Below are 16794 nucleotides of genomic sequence, written 5' to 3' on the forward strand. Positions count from 1 at the left end.
CACCATGGAGAAACTGAACAGATTACAGTAGAGCTTCTGGGAGAATATTAGACATCAAATCCTGCTGTTTCACAGCCAGACACCTCTCTTCCCTCCCAGAATGTACATGCAATGATACCTTACCTTATCGTGAAAAGCTGTGATCAGCCAGAGCTCTGTCTCTAGGTTTGTCCCTCTTTTCTCTGCTGCGATAAACTGCAAAAGGTTTTCATGCTTCATGCCAGGAGTATTGAAAATCTCCCTCTCACTCTGCCAAGACTGCTTATCCTAAAGCAGGGAGAAATGCACCATCAAAGATCACGCTTCCCTTTAAAGCAAACAGCTCCTTCAGCTCAGCCAGAAGTGTTCAGAGTCCTCTTAATATCATCCTCCTATGTTCGGATGTGATGTATCCCTTCAAAATGAGGCTGTTTTCCTAAAGTGTAGATGCTGGAGAAAGACTGGAAATTGCTGTTCTCAGTCTCTCTTCTCCAAAATTATCCTCAACTCATACCCTACTGCACATGTGTGGGGAAGAATCCAAACTCAAGAAATTAGATTTGTCAAAATTTCCTAAAGATGCTTGCAAGAATAAAGCCAGTGCATATAGCACCCATATCTGCATTGTAGCTGTAATTGTTACGATTGCAAAATCTAATCTAGGCTCTATTGAATATTTACTAGTAGGTCACAGCTGGTTTGGACAGAAGATGTGCAAATCTCCTTTAGCAATACTATGACAACAAATACGGGCCAAAAAATTAACAAAGGAGATAGCACAGGATCACAAACATATTTCAGTCATTCTTCTTTCATTTGACTTTTGATTGCTTTACTCTTCCCATCTGCAATTCCTAGAGAGTGAAGTCAGGAGTGTTCAAAGGTTTCCTAAAGCACAAGACATGAGCTGACAGAAATGCTGCAGTGCAATTAGCTTTCACAGTGCAGGGGCTGTGCCTTTGTAAGATCTAAACTGTTTGCTAGGTTTGGGTCTGGATTTACAATCTACCCAGGCAATACACACAAAGCGAGGGCTTTGGGCTTTTGTGTGCATTTTGGGAACCACAGCAGCATGCTGCCTTGTTGGACTTTAACAACACAGACATTTGCAGTGAAGTTAAAACACCCTGTAGATTTCAAAATGTGTTTGGTTTTGCCCTTCTTGCAACAACTATTGCTACAGAAAGCTTTTGCTAATGAGATATGAGATAACATAGAGAAAACTGTAGGAAGGAAGGGTCCTTGAACTTTTTCCCCAGAAGAAGAGTCCAAATGCATCTTTGTTATTGTCTTAAAAAACATAACCTCCAAAGGCACTTAGGGCATCTTAGCACCGGTGAGGCAGCCCGGTGAGTGAGAACCTAATGTGATGCCCTTCTTACCTGAATAGGGAAGATTTTCACTGCTACATAGTCATTCATCAGCTGAGCCTTCCACACACAGCCAAAGCGTCCCCTCGCCTTGATCTCCAAGAGCTGCAGGGGCTTTAGGCCAACCAGGGGAGAAGGAGGTGGAGGACCTGGGTCCTGCATGAGAGAAGAACATTGTCACGAGCTGAAGCTGGACTGTAAAACAAAGAGAAGGGAGCTATGGGGAGACTGTGGATGGAAAAAAAAGACATAAAGAAGTGACATTTTATTTAATACAAATCACCTCCAAGTGTAATTTTGTGTGCTGAACTACCACCTGCCATCCTCTGGCAAAACCCAAATTCTCCTATGTTTTCAAAGCAAGAGCTATTTTGGGCTGTAAAACATTGATGACCTCAAGGCTACCTCCTGTCAAAAGTAAGAACTTTTTGATCTATGTGACCAAACAGCCAACTACACCTAAAACCTCCCATTGCTTTGCACTTCATTAGGCATTTTTCACATAACCCCTGCAATGGGCAGTAAACAGGTCTGTCAGCATCATAAAGATTGTATCTGTTTAAACTGTATTTGTTCAGGAGAACAATGCAACCTCACAGGATGCGTGAGGTCGGAGTTCTGTCCTATCTGCTTTCAGATGAGAAAGGCTCACACTATGGGCTCTAACAGGCAGAGGAGGGAGGGAGGGGAAGGTAGCTGCTTGGCCCTTCAAAAGAAACCAGAATGCTCAGGGTACAGTAGAGCCAGCAAGGACCAGTTCCTGATGGCTCTGGGCCATGAAGACGACCTCCTACATGCATTCATTGATGGCTCATAAAAACTGAGCTTCAACAAGGAAAGCATCTCTCCTAGTCCCATAAAGCTGGTAGGAACTTTATCTTGTCCCTGATCTCTTTCTCTGCAAAGTTGGCTTAAATCAAGCAATGGGATTGAGAGTCTGGAGGGGAAGGATAGCCAACAAGCAGGGCTGTGTAACTCCATCCCTCAGTAACCTCGGACATGTTGATAACCCTATCTAAACCCATCAGCCCCAACAGGGAATGACTACCACAGAGGCCAACTACACCACCAACTTTAAAAACAGAGGGAAGTTAGGCCATCTAAGGAGAGTGAAGAAAAAGTGGACATGAACATATAGTGAGCAGCCTCCATGCATTTTGTAAGGTCCAAGTAAAGGGAAGCAACTCCCTCACCTCATTAATGTCGACATGCCCATAGGGAGGCTTGCGGTGACGATACATCCAGAAGGCCAAGAGGATGGCCACGGAGAGGACGGCAATGGGGAGCAGTGAGTACACCAGGATATTAAGCAGGGAGGGCGTTGGCGGCGGCGGTTCATATATGACTGTGAGAAAAGATCAGGGTAAATGTGCGAAAGGACCCTTCAGGCATGCAACAGCACTGTCAGCTACACGCCCAGATGCAACCAAACCCCATCATTCCTTCTGCTCCAAAGTTGACAATGCTTAGTGGCATGACCCAGCACATCCAACAGCATTCATAAGACTCTGTAGTTTACTCTTTTCCATACGGCTTTCAGTAATGGAATTACAATGGTCCAAAACACACTGCGCAAGCCGAGCCTCCATCTGACCTTTATTTAAGATGGGTATTTTTTGCCAGGATACATAAAAGCAGAACATTTCCTCTTCTTAACCCTTCTGAATGTATTAAGTGAGCACGAAATCCCTTGCAGCATTGCTTTGCCTCTTACAGTGATTGACAAGATGTCAGTTTTTAGTAAAATGCTGCCGCAGCCACAATCAAATGCACTATTCCCACAGTAGTTCTTGTTCCAAATTACATCAGTGCAGTTGAGACACAAACAATGGGAATACTAAATGGAGCCATGTTGCTATGTTGGAGACAGGGAAGGAAAAAATAGCAAGACTTGCCAAATTAAACAAAAAACTGTGAGAGAAAGAATATTTGCTACTAGGTTGCTACGTGTACATTAATAACAGGAGATAATAAAACATCTGTAAACAATTAAAACCTAACAGGAAAGCCCAGGAAAATCTGATAACGGTCTATTGGAACATCTCAGTAAATGTAGGTAGTTGACTGCAAAAGAAACCATCCTAAGGAAAAGATCCACCTGCTTTAATAATTTTACTGAATGATACTTTAGCAAGCATTAGCTAAAAGAATAATTTTTTCTATTAGCCTTTGAAGAAGGACCTGCTATTACTTTTCTTCCTTGAAGTATATCTACAACCTCTGAAAGCTGACATGCACACCTATTCCCTTTCAATCCTCAGATGAGCAAGACAGCAATCAAATGCTATCAAATCAAAAATCTCAGATGCTCAAGGTATGTGGAGACCTGAGACCTATGAAAATTAATGACAAAGGTGTCAAATACCTTGTTAAGAGTTTAAGTCTTGATCCATGCTGTATAAATCACTCTACCCACTTCCCCTAGTGTGTGGTTTTGTTTTGTAATATCCCACTGTGAATGTCCAGCATAAAGAAAACCTAATCTTTACTGATGGGATCCAAGGTGTTATTGCAACACCCTTCATTCACGGAGTGAAACTATTCTTAAAGATCCATAGCAGAAGGATTTCTGGCCTTTGTAGCCAAATGGTACTTTGTGTCCTGCTGGACGTACTTTTTTTTTCCCCTCAACAACCAAAAACTCCACATCAAGAACCAACAAAGCCATCACAAACCGGGTCTAGAGGAAGAGACCCCAACTGCCCATCCACCCAGCCACTCACCTTCTGGACCGGTTACTTCAGGCAAATGGGTAAATTTCTCATTGCAATAGTTGCCCTCGCAGCAGCAGAAAAACACTTGGGGGTTTTCTTCTGTGGCTACACATTCCTGCCTGCATCAGGGACAGACAGACACGGCAATAAAGGGAAGACAGAAAACAACATCAGCCAACTCCTGCCTCTTGTCTTTGGGAGCTGACCTGCCCCGAATTGTCTTCTCCATGTGCCTTCTCCTGCTGCTGAGCTGCACAGATCAGCAGTCTCCACTTACAGAAAACAACTTCGCTATCCACTAGGGTACTTGAGTGCCAAGACCCTTGTAAAGACCATAAAGGAAACAAATGCTTCCATATGTACTGAAGGCATTAGATGGTGAGTAATAAATAACAGCCGCCACTGCTAACTGAATGAGAAGCAGAAAAATGATGGAGAGATGCCTCATTCCCTGAACAGTGTCTTTCTCGCAGCCCATATGTATGCTGGCAGGGCAGAGGAGTATTTGATCATGCAATTAAAGATTGTGCCATAAAGCACATAAGACAAGAGCTGAGCTAAGAATGCTCTCACAGACTTTGGCATCGCTAACTCTAGAAGGGCACCAGACAGCAGTACCAACAGTACAGCTGCAGCTTTTGTTTTTTTTTTTTTTTAAGGTTTAATTTTATAGTGCCATCTTCTTCAAAAAACTTATTCTGCACAAAAGCCTCTAAGAAAATCAGGTTGCGGTCTCATTTTTTGTATTTGCCTGTTAGCCTTCTCAGCACTGAGGTTTTCTTGTGCACTGCATAAGGCATTAGGGGACTTCTACAGATCTGACCAACTCCACTTCCACACATCCTCCCTCTCCCACACATCAATGCCAAGAGATGTGCAGTGACTTCATCAGTGATCTAGCAGTCATTTCTCTTTCTTAAATGCCTGCTTCCCTTCCCTGCCACCTTTTGCTACATTACCCTCTGCTTTCAGTTATTACAGTTGCAGAGCTGCTCTCTGCAGAGAACTGTATCAAACTATTTCCTGAAGCCCAGCTAAATTATATGCATAACTTCCTTCCTTCAACCACTTGGAGGAAGTAGCAAAACAATCATATGTGTTTGACATTATTGCTTATGAACCCATGCCAAGCCTCCCTTTCTGTGGTATCACTGACATACTGCCACAAGACAAACAGAAAGGCCTCTCTTCAATTGTAACACAGGGTAGTTTTCAATGCTTTATTCCTTTTGGAGGAAAAAAAAAGTGGCTATAGCTGAAATGTCTCCTGCAAGATCTCAGCTGGGAAGCACTTGGTTTGTTTTTAGGCTTTTATTTTTTCAAACTTCAAAGAAAAAAAAGAACCCACAAACAGTCATTTGACTTATTCAAATGAACAAAGATGTTTCAACAAGTTAAGCAATGTTTCCAGATGCTTTTTTGTGAAATCAGATAACAAGCCGTTTGGATTTAACAGCATCAGTATTGGAGTCTTCAATAGAAAACGCATCCTTTGCTAAATCTGTTGGTTAAAAAAATCAAGCTAATGAGTGAAAACAGCCTGCTCCACATCTGCAATTCATTATCCCTGTCTTTGAGTTGGTGTGCACTCAGGGCAGGCATCCAGGTACATATGACATGTTATACTTAGCAAATATTACAAATGAGACAGTGGGAGAGAATGACACATTTTTCTATGGCAGCGAGGACAGGTTTCGCAGCGGTTCATGTGCTCTTCAAGGCAAGATGAACACAACCTCTGTAGTGGGGCTGTGTAAACAAATGAAGAGCACAAGTGATTTTTTAAACACTACCTTTTTCCTATAACCTTAAATGTACACGTGCCATGTTCTTGTTTCCTTAAGATAGAGAACAGAGTAAGGAGGTATCGCCATCAACATCCCAGCCCTTGCACTCCTGAATTTTTCCCCTTCCAGCGGCAAAGAGGCAGTGCCAGAAAACGGAACATACTGCTTGTGTTTCAAGAGGAGCCGCAGCCTGGCAGAATAAGGACCATGCCCTGCATCCAGGGGATGCTTCTGTGCATATAGATACAGGTGCATCTCCTGAGGCTGTGCCAAGCTCGCCTTCCAAAGCTGCTGAAGACAGAGACAAAAAGGGCATCAGCACAGCACCACTGATCGATAAGTCATCTTTTTTAGCCATTTTTTGCTATCATGGGATGCAACACTACCTGCATGAAAGGCTGCTGAGGGCACTCAAGGGAAGGAAAAAAAAACCTGCATTTAAACAGCCTTTATTTAATTAAAGCTAACCTTTATTTCACATGATGCTTTCAACACTTGTACTGTTTGTTAATTCTCAGAAGATCTTTTAGCTTTGCCCTGGAACTGTGGCTTTGAAGAATCAGGCTGCAGGATAATGGATGCTCAACCCCAGGGCTGCAAAAAGGCTGGTGAGGAGCCTTGGAAACTTTTTACTGTTGTAACAGAGCAACACATCATGACAAAGTTTAAGAACCACTACATCCCTGCACAGAGACACTCAGTGACAATACAAGTGGCACTGTATATGAGAGCAGGCACTGAAAAGAGAAGTCTGTTTACAGTAAACACTTCTGCTTGGAAGTAGGAAACTAGAGTGACCTTCTGTTCTCAGAAGGATTGGCATTAAGATGACTAATAGGCCAAGAAGGATTGATTTATCGGGAAAGAATAAAAATTTAACTATATATAGAGCTTGGCTACGCAAATGGCAAGGGAATAGGTGTGGTGGGAAAGTAACCCCGGTGCTAATAATAGAATGAAGATGAGGAACAACTCACAGTCAGGGTAAGCTAAGACAACAGGCAAAAAAGCAGAGATAATGTACAGTACCAAAGGGAGAAAATTTTCCAGCCATGGGGCAAATCTAGTCCCAGGTTAAGCCCCACAGCTTAACATATGATATCCTAAAAGTTTTGGAATGAGAAGCTACAAAGATGTGCAGATGGGAATTGCACAAAGGTGAGACCAGCCTATGCTGGTGTTGTATCTAAGGAAATCCTTGAATTTTATGTTCTGTTAACCCTTCTTGGAAGGGTTGGGTTTGGACTGGTTGGTCATTGGGTTTTTATAACAGAAACACTAGGTCTAGAGCTACTAAACACTGTCCTTTTAAACTGTGAAACTTCAGAGGGCTATTTTCTTTAGCCGTAACTCTGTTGCCCCATATAGAATTGCATCAAGGGAAGTAAGAAAACACTAGTTTATTTTCCTAGCTATTTAATGAGGATGGAGGCACCATACTACAAAGCCTCACTCTTTTCAGCTCCATACAGGCAGTGACATAAACATTCATATTGCTTTGCTACCCCACTCCTTCTCCTGGTCAGTCTCTTAACTCAGCCAAAGAACAGTGAAACTTTTTTGCAACATCACAAATGCCAAATACCTCAACCTCTAACCACCCCCAGATACCAATGCTTTTCTAGAGAGCTCTAAATAATTCCAAGTTTTCTTTTGTATTGCCAAATGCTCTTGGAAGAACATATTGCTCTTCATTTGATGGTACAGGACAGGTTTTTCAACAAATGCTAGAATTGTCAAAGCTTTGCTAAGAAAAAACAAAGAAAACCCCCAAACACCTCACAAACCACAAAAACCAAACCGCAACCAAATACAAAAACAAACCTAAAACTGCCTTTTGTAGCGTTTTTTAGTTTCTATTTACAAAGTTAAGGCAGGTAAGTGACAATTTCAAGAGGTATGTTAGCAACAGAAGTAATTACCAGGCCAAGTCACCTGGACTTGCTTTCTTTTCCCCAATACAAAAATCATGAGCCTTTGCACTTAAAGGCACAATTAAACCTGTATGCAGAAAACACAGCTAGGCTATTACCTGTCATAACAGTTGAAGTCGTCTAACCAGCAGCCTTTCTTCACCAGCTCGATGGAGCCTGAGTTGTTTCTCCAAGAAGCATAGCAGTGGAGCCGCTTGTCCTTCTCTCCCTCACAGCGCTCCACACCACTCTGGTTGGTCTTCTCCAGCTCCCAGTTGGCATTGTAGTAAATGCATTCCCTTGTCTCAGCCTCCCCATGGCCTGGTCCTGAAGCAAAATTCAAACCCCAAGTTAGTTCAAGCAAAATCAGAAACCCATCCCAGGAGACCTATATCCACGTCACTATGCTTCAGGTGACTTACACATTTGCCTCCCTGGGAGCTACGCAGCTCATCGATGTGAGCTTCAGCATAGTATAGAGGGTTATTGCCCTCTGCTGGTGTGAGGTAGGGAGCAAAGAGGTTTGGTTTGCTTAGGGACACAACAGGAGCTCATGATGAAGCCAAGAGCCCAGCTGAGACACGCTCCCCTTAAGTCTCCTCTGGCCAGTGCTTCAACAACAGAATCCTAACAGTGGGATGTACAAGTGTCCTGGGGTTCAGCAGTAGCAGTCATTTTTCTCCTTCGTGGTAGCTAGCGCAGTGCTGTGTTTTGACTTCCAGCCTGGGAACAGTGCTGGTGATACCGATGTTTTTGGTTGTTGCTAAGTGATGTTTACCCTGACCAAGGACTTTGCGAGGCTCATGCTCTGCCAGGGAGGAGGGGAAGCCAGGAGGAAGCAGAGACGGGGCGCCTGACCCAGGCTAGCCAAAGAGGTATTCCATACCACAGCACGTCATGCCCGGGGTGGGGGGTAACTGGGAGTTATCGGGAAGGACACGGGCTTCGGGGTGGGACTCGTTTCTTGGCCGGTGGTATCGTATTCTCTTCCCTTGTTATTTTCTCTTATCATTGTTGTCGTTGGCGGTAGCGGTGGTGATTTGTGTTGTACATTGGTTGCTGGACTGTTCTTGTCTCAACCCGTAGGAGTTACACTCTTTCAATCCTCCTCCCCGCTCCTCCTAGAGCGGGATAGGGGAGAGCTCGGGGGTGGGGGGACAGACGGGGGGGGACAGGACACGGACAACCCTCAATTGCTCTCAGCCCAGTACCACTCATGGGGAGTGAGTGAACAAGCTGTCTGGCTAGGGTTTAAACCACAACAACAAGGCAACCCATACTCTGTATTTTCTATCCACAGAAACCCTGTTTAGGAAAGACAACCTCCCAGGTGCTACTTAGCACTTGCTGGGATGTCACACAGTTGACTTCCCCTCCCTTTCCACCACTATTTTGGGAAACACCACCTAAAAATAAATGGATTCTTACATGGGCAGGATGTAACTGAGAATAGATAATACTCATCCTGCAGAGGAGATCCAGACCAGTGCCTATTCTTCACTTGGATCCCAGTTTAGGCTTATCTGGATGAGTCTCTATATGATAAATACCATGTTTTTAAGCTGTGGCTGACAGAACTCATGCTGCCTCTCCACCCAAGCAAGACTTTCAGCAAAAAGCAACTCTGGTCCCCAAATGGACACTGGAGCACCAAAAACAAAGGAGCCTCCACAGCCTATGAGACTTTCCTCCTTTAGAACCTTGTACCAAAAGACTGAGGAGTTCCTACTGTTCAAAGTGAAAAATTTCCCCCATAGCCATGGTGGCACTGAAAGACAATTACAGACACAGCCATTAAAAAGGGAATCTTGTAAGGGAACACTGATATCTGCAGGGGGCCTGTTTTGTCCTAAGCCGCTCTACATTTGGAAATACTCTGTGGCATTTTGAGGATTAGTTTAAAATAAGGAGAATGAAACAAACACACAACATGTAAGCAGACAAACAGGTACCATGAAGCTCATGATTTCACAAATCTTGAGATACCCTCAGCTGTCTGTCTTTGAGATTACCCAACCTAAGGCAAGGTCAGTTCTGGTCATTATTTTGATGGATTGCAATCATGGAAACATAGGTATCCTGATAAAATGTGTTGACAACCAGGTAGAAAACACAAAAGGGTCCCATGGGATGGTGGAATGAAAGTGCTGCACTCATAAAATAGCCAGACCTTTGCAAAGTGCAGAACTAAGCTTCTGGCTAGAAAATTTTGCAGTGCTTTCATGATTCCATCATCCCCAAAGGCCGTGCAACCTTTAATGTTGAGATTAAGGCAGCCAGGGCCATGTCTGGACAATCTAAATGCAACCCAGCCTATGATTCCTACTCGATATGGCAAACCAGCCACTTCTGAAAGAACTCTATAAGGGGATGCAGCTCATTCTTCATAAGACACTGCACAGCGAGTGGCCTACAGCCAGCAAATAAAACATCCAGCCTGGGCCCAGGCATCAGCTCCAGGCCCCAGGCATCAGCTCCAGGCCCCAGATACCTTCTGTAGCTTCATCATTTTCATTCCTGAACAACCATCTACTACTGAAGTGGGTACTTTCACAACACGCAGCTGGAGATCTCCAACTGAAGATCCAACATACCAAGTTTAAACAACTTGTCCCAAGGAAGCAGGATGCTGGGGAGAAACCTGACCTGCCTTTCCACAGCCTGCAACTCCTCAAGTTGCCAAGTCTCCAAGCTGTAACATGGTGGCAGGATTCACCTCAAATTTTGCAGTGCATGGAAAGCCCTTTATAGACAGCACTTGAGACAGAGACTGCATTTAAGCTACTCAACGTGGCCTGATCTGCTGTAAGGAATCAACCTTCTGCTTCCAATAGCCATCAAGCAAGGAGCGCAGATGACCTGGGATGCAGTGGAAGCAGAACTGTAAGAAGGTTGGAGAAAAATCAGTTTCTGCCAAAGCTAGGTGTGATGTATCTGACCCGATCCTGATACCAACACCTGCACTTCGCCTCAGGTAATTTTCATGTAACGGAACAAACTCATCAGACTAGGAAGACCTCTTTGCAAGTCGAAGAGGGCTTCAATCCTTCAATAACTCTTTTTTGAGAGGAATGTTTAATCTGCATTGTGGGAGAGACTGCAAGGGAGGAGGGGTATGAGAAAGTCATGAAGCTGACTTCTGAAACTGGAAATTATATTCAAATCACACACAAACAAGAGCTCGATTTCAGTATCACCTGCAGGTTTTATCGGCACTTGCAAAGCTCTGAGTTCACCTCTGACAAGTTGCTTACTGTAATAAAAACAACCTACCAATATCCCTCAACACAGAACAGTGTCAATATTGACACTCCTTGTTAAAGCCTTGATATTTGTTCTCTTGATACTTACACTATGCTTTGTTAGGGAAAATTAAGCATTTTTGCTAAGCACTGGTTAAATTAACAGGAAAGCAAAGGAGCATTGTCTTGTGTATGGGGAGGGAAATATCCTTTTATTTATAAAGGAATGAGTAAATATCTTTGCTTCATTGTAATACTTCACATGGCTTCCAGCTGATACCTGATAGCTAATACTAACAATTTCTGGTCCAGTCCTTGAAATGTATTTTGTAATATCATTTCCATCACCCCAAACCAAATATTGCCTTTGTTCTAGATGGAAATTTCCTCTCCCTCCCCAATCCCATTTCCCACAAAGCAGGAAGCTTTCTGGGAAAATGAACCATTTGCCTGGGAAGCAGGCCCGACATCTAATCCTGGGTCAGCCACCTCTATTTGTAACCATGAGCAGTATTGCGTAGCCTCTGCTTTCTCCACCTGCAACAATGGCCAATGCAATGCACAAAGCTGCAGTGAGGTTTGATGTTTCCACTATGGTTTGAAAAGGTAATGTTAAAAAGATGTGCAGCAGGAGCTGTATCAGCTCTGGGACCAGCAAACCGAGGCTGCTAAATCCTGTGCTGAGCCCAGGCTCCCTTCCCCCAAGACAGTTGTCTTTTCTGGAACAAGTTTCAGCTGAAGACTAAGTTCTGCTTGCAAACACACAGACCCAACTCTGCAAACAGCAACTGCGCCAGGAAAAAGGCCTTTCGCAGCTTTTTCCCTACCGTCAAAGTTTAGATGAGTTGAATAAAAGCACATATATAAAGTTTTGGATAACTAAATGCATGTGTGCTTCACTTAAAACAGCTCCTAAGGATGCTTGCATTGAGACACTTTAAAAACCTGTGTATTTGCTACCTGCTTTCACATCTCTTAAAAAGCCATTTGGTAAGGATCCTCATCCTGCTGGGTCCTCAGGACTGCAAGAAACCCTTCTGTTTGTGCCCAAGATGGCCCCAGCAGGAAGGGACAGGGCTCCAGGACAGGGTATTAATTTATCTGCTGCTTTAGCTCATCAAGAAACACTCACACCTTGCTCTGTACTGGATCACGTAGAGACGAAAGTTTTTCACTAACTGTCATATCTGAACTTGCTGCATTAAAACCCTCAGCTGAATGGAGGGAGGGGAATTGAAACAGGAGTTTATCCCTGTGAGGGAGGAAGGTGGGGTAGTGGTGACTAAGAGAAAGAAATCTGAGGTCTGCTTCTTGCATCTCCAGGAAGCCATGTAGTTTTTCCTGCCTTCTCTTCCCCTGGTACAATGGATAGTGCCCATTCCCCCAAGGCCACTGGAGGCCTGCAAGAAACACTGAGCTGGAGACTTCCACCAAGTGACACAGGTGCAAGAGGCACAGATCAACCATGTCCTACTTCTTATTTCAAACTTGCAAGAAAATCAGAGGGAACTGCCCCAAAATGGATGCAAAGAGAGCTTGTCTCCTTTCACTGGACACAGCTGATGCATCAGCACAAGTGTTGGGCTGGACTTCAGTGAGCTTCCCTCAAAACCCAGCAACACAACCTGGCTCAAAGGAGGTGTTAAACCAAATTTGAGCCACTGAGGGAAGGGCAAAAAAAAACCCCAAAACTTTCCTGAAACAAAAGCCTTTAGGGGCAGTTACAAACCACAGCTTGAGATGGACTAAACAGGCTGTGTCCCCCCTTGTCCTGCCCTCCCCTCACCACAACGTTCGTGCTTTCTTCCTCATACCAGCACTGGTAGGTGGTAGGAAATCTCCTGACCTCCTTCATTCAATGGCACTCCCTGGTAAGGACATCCTGCTCATGTAGGGTAGAAAATAAACATTATCAAGGAACTACTTAGATTTTGGCAGAAGGTCAACAGGACTTGGGTGCAATGAGATATAAAACATTTGCTAAGCAAGTGTTTGAAGACTGCTGTCGGAACTTGGTTTAAGTCATTGGGCCTTTCTTCCCTCCTGCCTAAGCCTACTCTGCCAGCCACAAAGCAAAATCTGGGGGAAAAAAGCCTGTTTCCTACCCAGCAGAGACTCCCACGAGGTACAGACAGAGGTAGAAATGTGGTTGGACCTGCTGGCCCCTGCCACATGTATGCATTTTGCAAGGGAGATGTTTCCCCCAAGGCTGAGTGATTGCCTGCAGAAACTACTGCAGGCAGAACCACATCACTACATTGGCAGTGCTCTGCAGAAAATGCTGAGCAAGCAAACCAGGAGCATGCAAGTCCAGCAGGAGCATAGTATCTCCAGCAGCACTGGAGTTCTCGCCATGGAAATAGCCTCATGTCAGCAGCCAGGAAAAATGATGCACATTTTAATACCACAAACAGTCATTTAAGGAATAAAGTCTGAAGTCTGTTTTGGAATCAAAGTCTAAGGAAAGAAGAATTAGGCTTTGCAGGAACAGATGGGTTTCTGGTATCCCACTGTATCCACCCAATGCTTCAGGCTGATGTAGTGTGGCTGCTCCCAACACCTTTCTTCAGCAAAAGCCACACAAAAATACCTTTGTACAAAATACGACCAAGCCCAACTAACTCCCATCATGAAGGCAGAGGGAGACTACTCATCACCACCCACTTTGGGGTTCAAAATCTGTTTTACCTCTGTCCTGAGAAATCATTATACTGATTCCTTTAGGTCAATTTTCTGCTCCAAATAACTGAAGCATCACCAGGTTTTTGCCGAGCAAGTCCCCCAGAACCTATTTGATGCACATAATGATAGGAAGAGCAGTCAAAACACTGTGCAGCATGGGAAGTCCTCTCTCCTCTACTTCGGAGTTGCAAGGCACAGAGTGATCTCATTAAAAAGGGTCCTCTTGAACTGAAGGACTTCAGCCTGCTGAAGCATGGGACCTTGCCGCTGATCTGAGACTAAACTCTGCTCTCCTAATTTGGAGCTGCTGACAGATCACCGAGGCTGTGTCATTATCCAACAGCTGCTAAATTATAGCCAAGATCCAGTATAGCAACTCTGGGTCTAGGTGTTAGCAGTTGCTGGGCTCCTAACTCATAATTAGATACATAGGGAATATCTTCCCCAAGGCTGAAGGCTGCTATAAATCTCAGCTCTTTATCTCTGCCTGTCCCCTTTTTAAAACCTAAAATGAAAGTATATATGAAAAGATGGGATGTGTCAAAATAGTCTGCATAAACACCAAGTGATTTACCAGACAGTCTGTTTGCCTAACTGTCAAAACCACCGGGCTTATATATGAAACTGTGTATGCAACTGAAGTTATTTGCAAACACTTAGTTATATCCCTATATAGCTATTTGTACATGCAATTTTATAATATAAAATGACAGAAATTGTACACTGAATTGGGGTAATTGCCCTCTAATTTGGAGGGTAATTGCATGTAGCAATTAAGCAACTGTGGATGCATTCTTGCACATGTGATTATGAAAGTCGGGCCCTTTGTTTGAGGTTTGGGGTTGTTTTCAAGAGCCATCCCTTAAACCACAGCATGGTTGAGCAGAGCTGGGAAATAAGAGGCTGCTGCAGCGCAATCTTCTGGGATGAGCCACTTTCGATTGCTCAGCACCTGCAGGGATCCTAAACCAGCTGCTTTTGAGCCCTGGGCTGCATTTTGGCATATTCTTCAATGGGGAAAGCCAAGATCTAAGCATGTATAGAGGACATCTGGGAGCATTGCTGGAGAGGGAAAGGTAAGGAAAGAGGGCTGCTGACCCCCAGCTTGCTCTCTCCCACACAACTGCCCAGAAGTTATGTGCAGGACTGCAAATTAAAGAAATTCAAACAGTTATTGCTAGCATTTCAGATCCCCAAATAAAGCCAGAGGAAGGTTTGCAACTAGGAAAGTTTGGAAAATGTTGCTCTGGAGAGACCACCCAGTTGCATCTCTACAGAGCTGATACTGAATCCGCAACTAGTAAGTATTGCTCCAACACTTATTCCCCAAGCAGGGTGATTTCATTCCTGTTATACTTAAATAATAGGGTCTAAATAAATTTTTAGGCAAAGCATCAAACTAGCGATGACATCTGTGGTTAAGTACGTAACTGTGCACGAGGATTTGAAGACTTGTTGCGTGCAACCCCTGTTCTTTCACAAAAAACCTTGAAACAGCAGAGCCCCGCATAACAGAAACAAGCCCCCTTGACTGCACAGCCCTTTTCTCAAGCCAAAACTTCATTCCACCTTTTGGGATCTCTATGGCCAGTGAACACCCAGGCACAGAATGATCAAATATCCAGCCAGTGGGATGCAGGGATGGGCACTACTCTGGCTAATTAAAAAAAAACCCTGGTAAAGCATCCACTGCTGCAAAATGATTTGGTTCTTAAACCAGATCAGGTAGAAACAGGCCCATGCAGCACTGAGAACAGTAACAGTGTAACACCAAGGGAAGATATTACTTTGAATTTTGTTTTCTGTCAATACATTTGGCATATCCCACGATAAAAGAGCTCTAAGTTTTCTAGTCAATCAATGGCTGTTAATCTATTATCTCAGCATATATTGCCATGGTAACCTGCAATGATGCCATTGACAACCAGTCTCAAAAGGACAGGAGGCTTTAAGTCATTTTCTTTTAAAATTAAAAAAGGAACTTTAATATTAAAGAAATACATCCTCCCTGCTCACCAGGGATGACAACTCAGGGCTTCTATATTCACACCATGACTCACGCTTCACAGCTTCCACGGACATCTGTGTAGCAATCCCCCCCCCCCCCCCATGTATCTCTTTTTTAACTTGGGCTTAAGTCAGTAAAAGATAACAAGGAAATTATTCAAAAGGATTAGATCTTTATTAGAATTTTCCCCCAAACTGCTAGTAAAACCTGTTTTGTAAAATGCAGAGAGCATGTTTTAAGAGTCACTACTACCAGCTTGGGGAAAGGATGCAATAGCTGTTTAAGTCTTCTGAATAATTTCCTTGGTATTTTAAGTCGAATAGGGTGGACAGAAGAAGGATCTGGAGAAGGACATCTGGTGTTCCAGCTCCTTACAAGTCCATAAAACCAGGCAGATTCCTGTTTAGGGAAGACAAGAGTTGAGCGAGATGTCAGAGTTGTTCAATCTAGTGAAATACTGAGTGTACACACACACACACACAACACACACAGAGCTGATGAGATTAATCTCTTGGCCCAAAGGGGAGGATCACTCAGGAAAAGGTTTAGTAAATCATTCCTCTGGCCAGGCAGAGCAATCCGAGGAGGTTTGGCCAGGTCACCAGCTGGACTGGCGTGAAGCAAGACAGAAATGTTGCCAGCAGTTAATCAATTTCTGGAAGCAGAGCATTTTTGACTTGAACTCAGCTGGTCATTTCTATATTTTATTTAAAGAAGAGATCATTTCAGTTATCCATTAGAAAAAGCCTATTTTGTAGCATTTCAGTTAAGGACAAAGCCAAAATGTAATTAGATTTCTCCCTTCACATCGCTAACCATATCTGTCTCCCCCAAAAAGGTTTTAGTTCTTTAATAAAACCATCAGGGAGATCAATCAAAAGCATTTAATGCCATGGTGCTTCTGCAGTTCATGTTTAAATGCACTTTGGGTCACAAACGAGGCAATTTGGACAGGAGAGCTCAAACTGGATTAGTAATAACACACAAAAAAGGCCTAATTCCATTTTTTTTTTTTTTTTTTACAGATGCACACTACTACTCTGCTATACCCAAGAGGATAAAAACAAAATCAAGTCAGCCTCAACAAACACAAAGTCAC

At 43.7% G+C, this 16794-nt stretch overlaps 1 protein-coding gene across 1 annotated transcript in view; it reads right to left on the minus strand.

The window, feature by feature from the left end:
* ACVR2B (activin A receptor type 2B) overlaps nucleotides 1-16794 on the minus strand; it is a 98560-nt gene that overhangs the window by 13642 nt on the left and 68124 nt on the right. The window contains exons 2-6 of the mRNA XM_061474532.1: nucleotides 7883-8090; nucleotides 4073-4182; nucleotides 2543-2694; nucleotides 1362-1505; nucleotides 124-267 (exon numbers count right to left, since the gene is read on the minus strand). Of these exons, the coding sequence (XP_061330516.1) occupies nucleotides 124-267; nucleotides 1362-1505; nucleotides 2543-2694; nucleotides 4073-4182; nucleotides 7883-8090 (758 nt within the window). The remainder of the gene's footprint in view (nucleotides 1-123; nucleotides 268-1361; nucleotides 1506-2542; nucleotides 2695-4072; nucleotides 4183-7882; nucleotides 8091-16794) is intronic.

Source organism: Pezoporus flaviventris, unplaced genomic scaffold, assembly GCF_033815535.1.
Source record: "Pezoporus flaviventris isolate CSIRO_AGI_PZ_B2104156 unplaced genomic scaffold, CSIRO_AGI_Pfla_v1 ptg000079l, whole genome shotgun sequence".
NCBI classification, from domain to species: Eukaryota; Metazoa; Chordata; class Aves; order Psittaciformes; family Psittacidae; genus Pezoporus; species Pezoporus flaviventris.